The 2,116-nt window shown below is 49.2% G+C and overlaps 1 protein-coding gene across 1 annotated transcript; it reads right to left on the bottom strand.

Annotated features, from left to right (window-relative positions):
• Positions 1-6: 6 nt before the first annotated feature.
• On the bottom strand, positions 7-1,326 carry LOC104517964 (2',3'-cyclic-nucleotide 3'-phosphodiesterase; the record flags this gene model as incomplete). The annotated part of the gene is made up of 2 exons (XM_010163310.1): positions 663-1,326; positions 7-106 (listed from the first exon to the last, which is right to left on the bottom strand). Coding segments are annotated over exons 1-2 (716 nt in total), but the record flags the coding sequence as incomplete, so codon positions are not given.
• Between the last annotated feature and the right edge of the window lie 790 nt (positions 1,327-2,116).

The following is a 2,116-nucleotide window of genomic DNA, read 5'->3' as shown; positions in this document are numbered from 1 at the left end:
CCAAACTCGGTGTATTTTGTGGTGCAGTGTAAGACCCCGGGCGGCCTCTTCACAAAGTAGCTGGTGAGATCGATTTTTAGTTTGGGATCTTCAATAGCGGGAGCAACTGCAAATACAGGTGAACAATTATTGTCATCAAAAAATGATCTCCCTGATGTCACCCCATGAGCCTGAGTCCTGTCTCAGCTTTCCTCACCAACCTGTCCTTCGTGTTTCAGCTTTCTTACTGCTGGAAAGGATTAGATGGGTAAATAAAACTCCTTCCACTTGGGCTAACAGTGGGTGTAACTGGAAAACAGGAGCTGCTGCACGTTAACCCTGACGTTGTGTGAAGCCCGTGAGGGACAGGGGTGTTGGGTCTCTCCCCCTTTTCTCTCTGACACATCACAGGGGCAGCCCGGCCAGCTGACAACGCTGCTGCCGCCCGAACCCGGCTCCCTGCAGTGTCACAGCTGAATGGGCTTCTTAAAAAAACTGTTTCATTTCTCTTTACTTACAACTTTGTCAACTACAGGAAATGGATTAGTGGCTTTAAACAGTTTTTCTTGTTGCTAATTTCAACTAGAAATTCCCTTCAGAAACTGACCAAACCTGTCCCGTTTTCTGCGTGTTAACATTTCATCAACAGAGTTAAGAACTTGGTAAGATACTTCTGTACATACAGTATTTACTCTCCTTTTTAAAGGTTTTGAGACTTCCAAGCTCATCTAAGAAGGCCTGGCCAGCCTTCCTCAGGATCTCGGAGCTCCTCTTGCTCAAAAACCACCCAAAATACATGGGTAGGAACTCCTTCTCCAAGCTCGGCTTCATCTTCTTCAGCTCTTCCACTGACAGTTTCCATTGATTCTTTTCCTTCAGCTGCAAACAATCCATTCGCCACTGGGTTTTGGGCTCGGCAAAGATGACTTTGTACCGGTATTTGTCAGCAATATCAAAGAGCTGGTCCAGTCGTTCCCTCTCATGGTGAGTGTCATCCAAAACGATAACGCTGATATCTCGTTTGCAATAGTCAACTAGATCCTCATCCATCTTTGAATATTCTTCAGGAATGGTGCTTCTGATTAAAGGTGTAATTTTATAGCTATCAACAGAGATGACCTTGCAGGCATCTTTGTACTTCTCTTGAATAGCCTGGGCAAGGGTGGACTTCCCACTGCCAGGCAGGCCTCTTAAAATGAAAAAGGTTTTAGATTCTTTGACTGTGGAGATGGTGTCTTCATCGTCAAGGAAAGGGAACTGCAAGCTCTCAGGTCTTTCTTTTGCTGATTGAGTAGACATTTTCCTAAATATTTTAGGCAGGAATGTGTGACTCTTCTTTGAGAAGCCTCTGTTCTGAAATGCAAAGAGAAAATAACTTTGTAGGCGAGCAAGCCCAAGAGCCCGCGTGTTCCTGCCGCAGAAGCACGACCGACCGCGGAGCACCTTTGCTGAGGGGGGTGCAGGGACCGTCCCTACCCCCCCTGTGTCCCCTTACCTCAGCTGCCCCACTTGGCTGAAACCACCTCTCACAGCTACCCCGGCTGGTCCCACAGCAGGGACCTGGGACCTGTCCCACCACCCCAGCACCGTCCCTCTGACCTGAGGAGCCAAAGATGCAGCTCCAGCCTTGGCTGCTGCCGTCCTGCCTGACCGGGAAGGGGAAGTTTCACCCGTCACGTGGCAACAGGCACCACAAGCTCAAAGCTGCTGCCGGGGCAGAGCACTTCGAGTTCAAGTTTATTTCTGAACACTTAAACAAACACTTGTGGCTTCTGGATACCGCATGTGTGGTCTGCTGCGGGGAACCCCGCCTGAGAACGGGAAACGAAAGTCCCCGCAGGTTGTGACAGCTGCTGCCATCTCATCGCTTGTCTGAATAAAAAAGGCTGCAAAGGGATTTAAGTCTCTTCAGGAATCCTCTGTCACCCCAGGAAAGGCTGTTTCTGAGCGAAGGCTGCGAGGAGACAGTCTCTCACGTTAAGAGTTGCCAGTTCTTTGTGCTGTTCCGAACATCGACACCCTGAATGCCTCAGAGGAGGGGATTTGGGCTCCTTTTATGACGAAAAACAACTGAAATGGCTCCTGGCAAAGCCAAACCCCCTCCCAGCAGCTGCTGCGCTGAACACGAAAGTGAAAC

This window comes from Antrostomus carolinensis, unplaced genomic scaffold, assembly GCF_000700745.2.
Source record: "Antrostomus carolinensis isolate BGI_N321 unplaced genomic scaffold, ASM70074v2 scaffold43752, whole genome shotgun sequence".
Classification (NCBI taxonomy): domain Eukaryota; kingdom Metazoa; phylum Chordata; class Aves; order Caprimulgiformes; family Caprimulgidae; genus Antrostomus; species Antrostomus carolinensis.
Note: the sequence above shows the minus strand (reverse complement) of the source record. Positions and strands in the feature narration are given on the sequence as shown.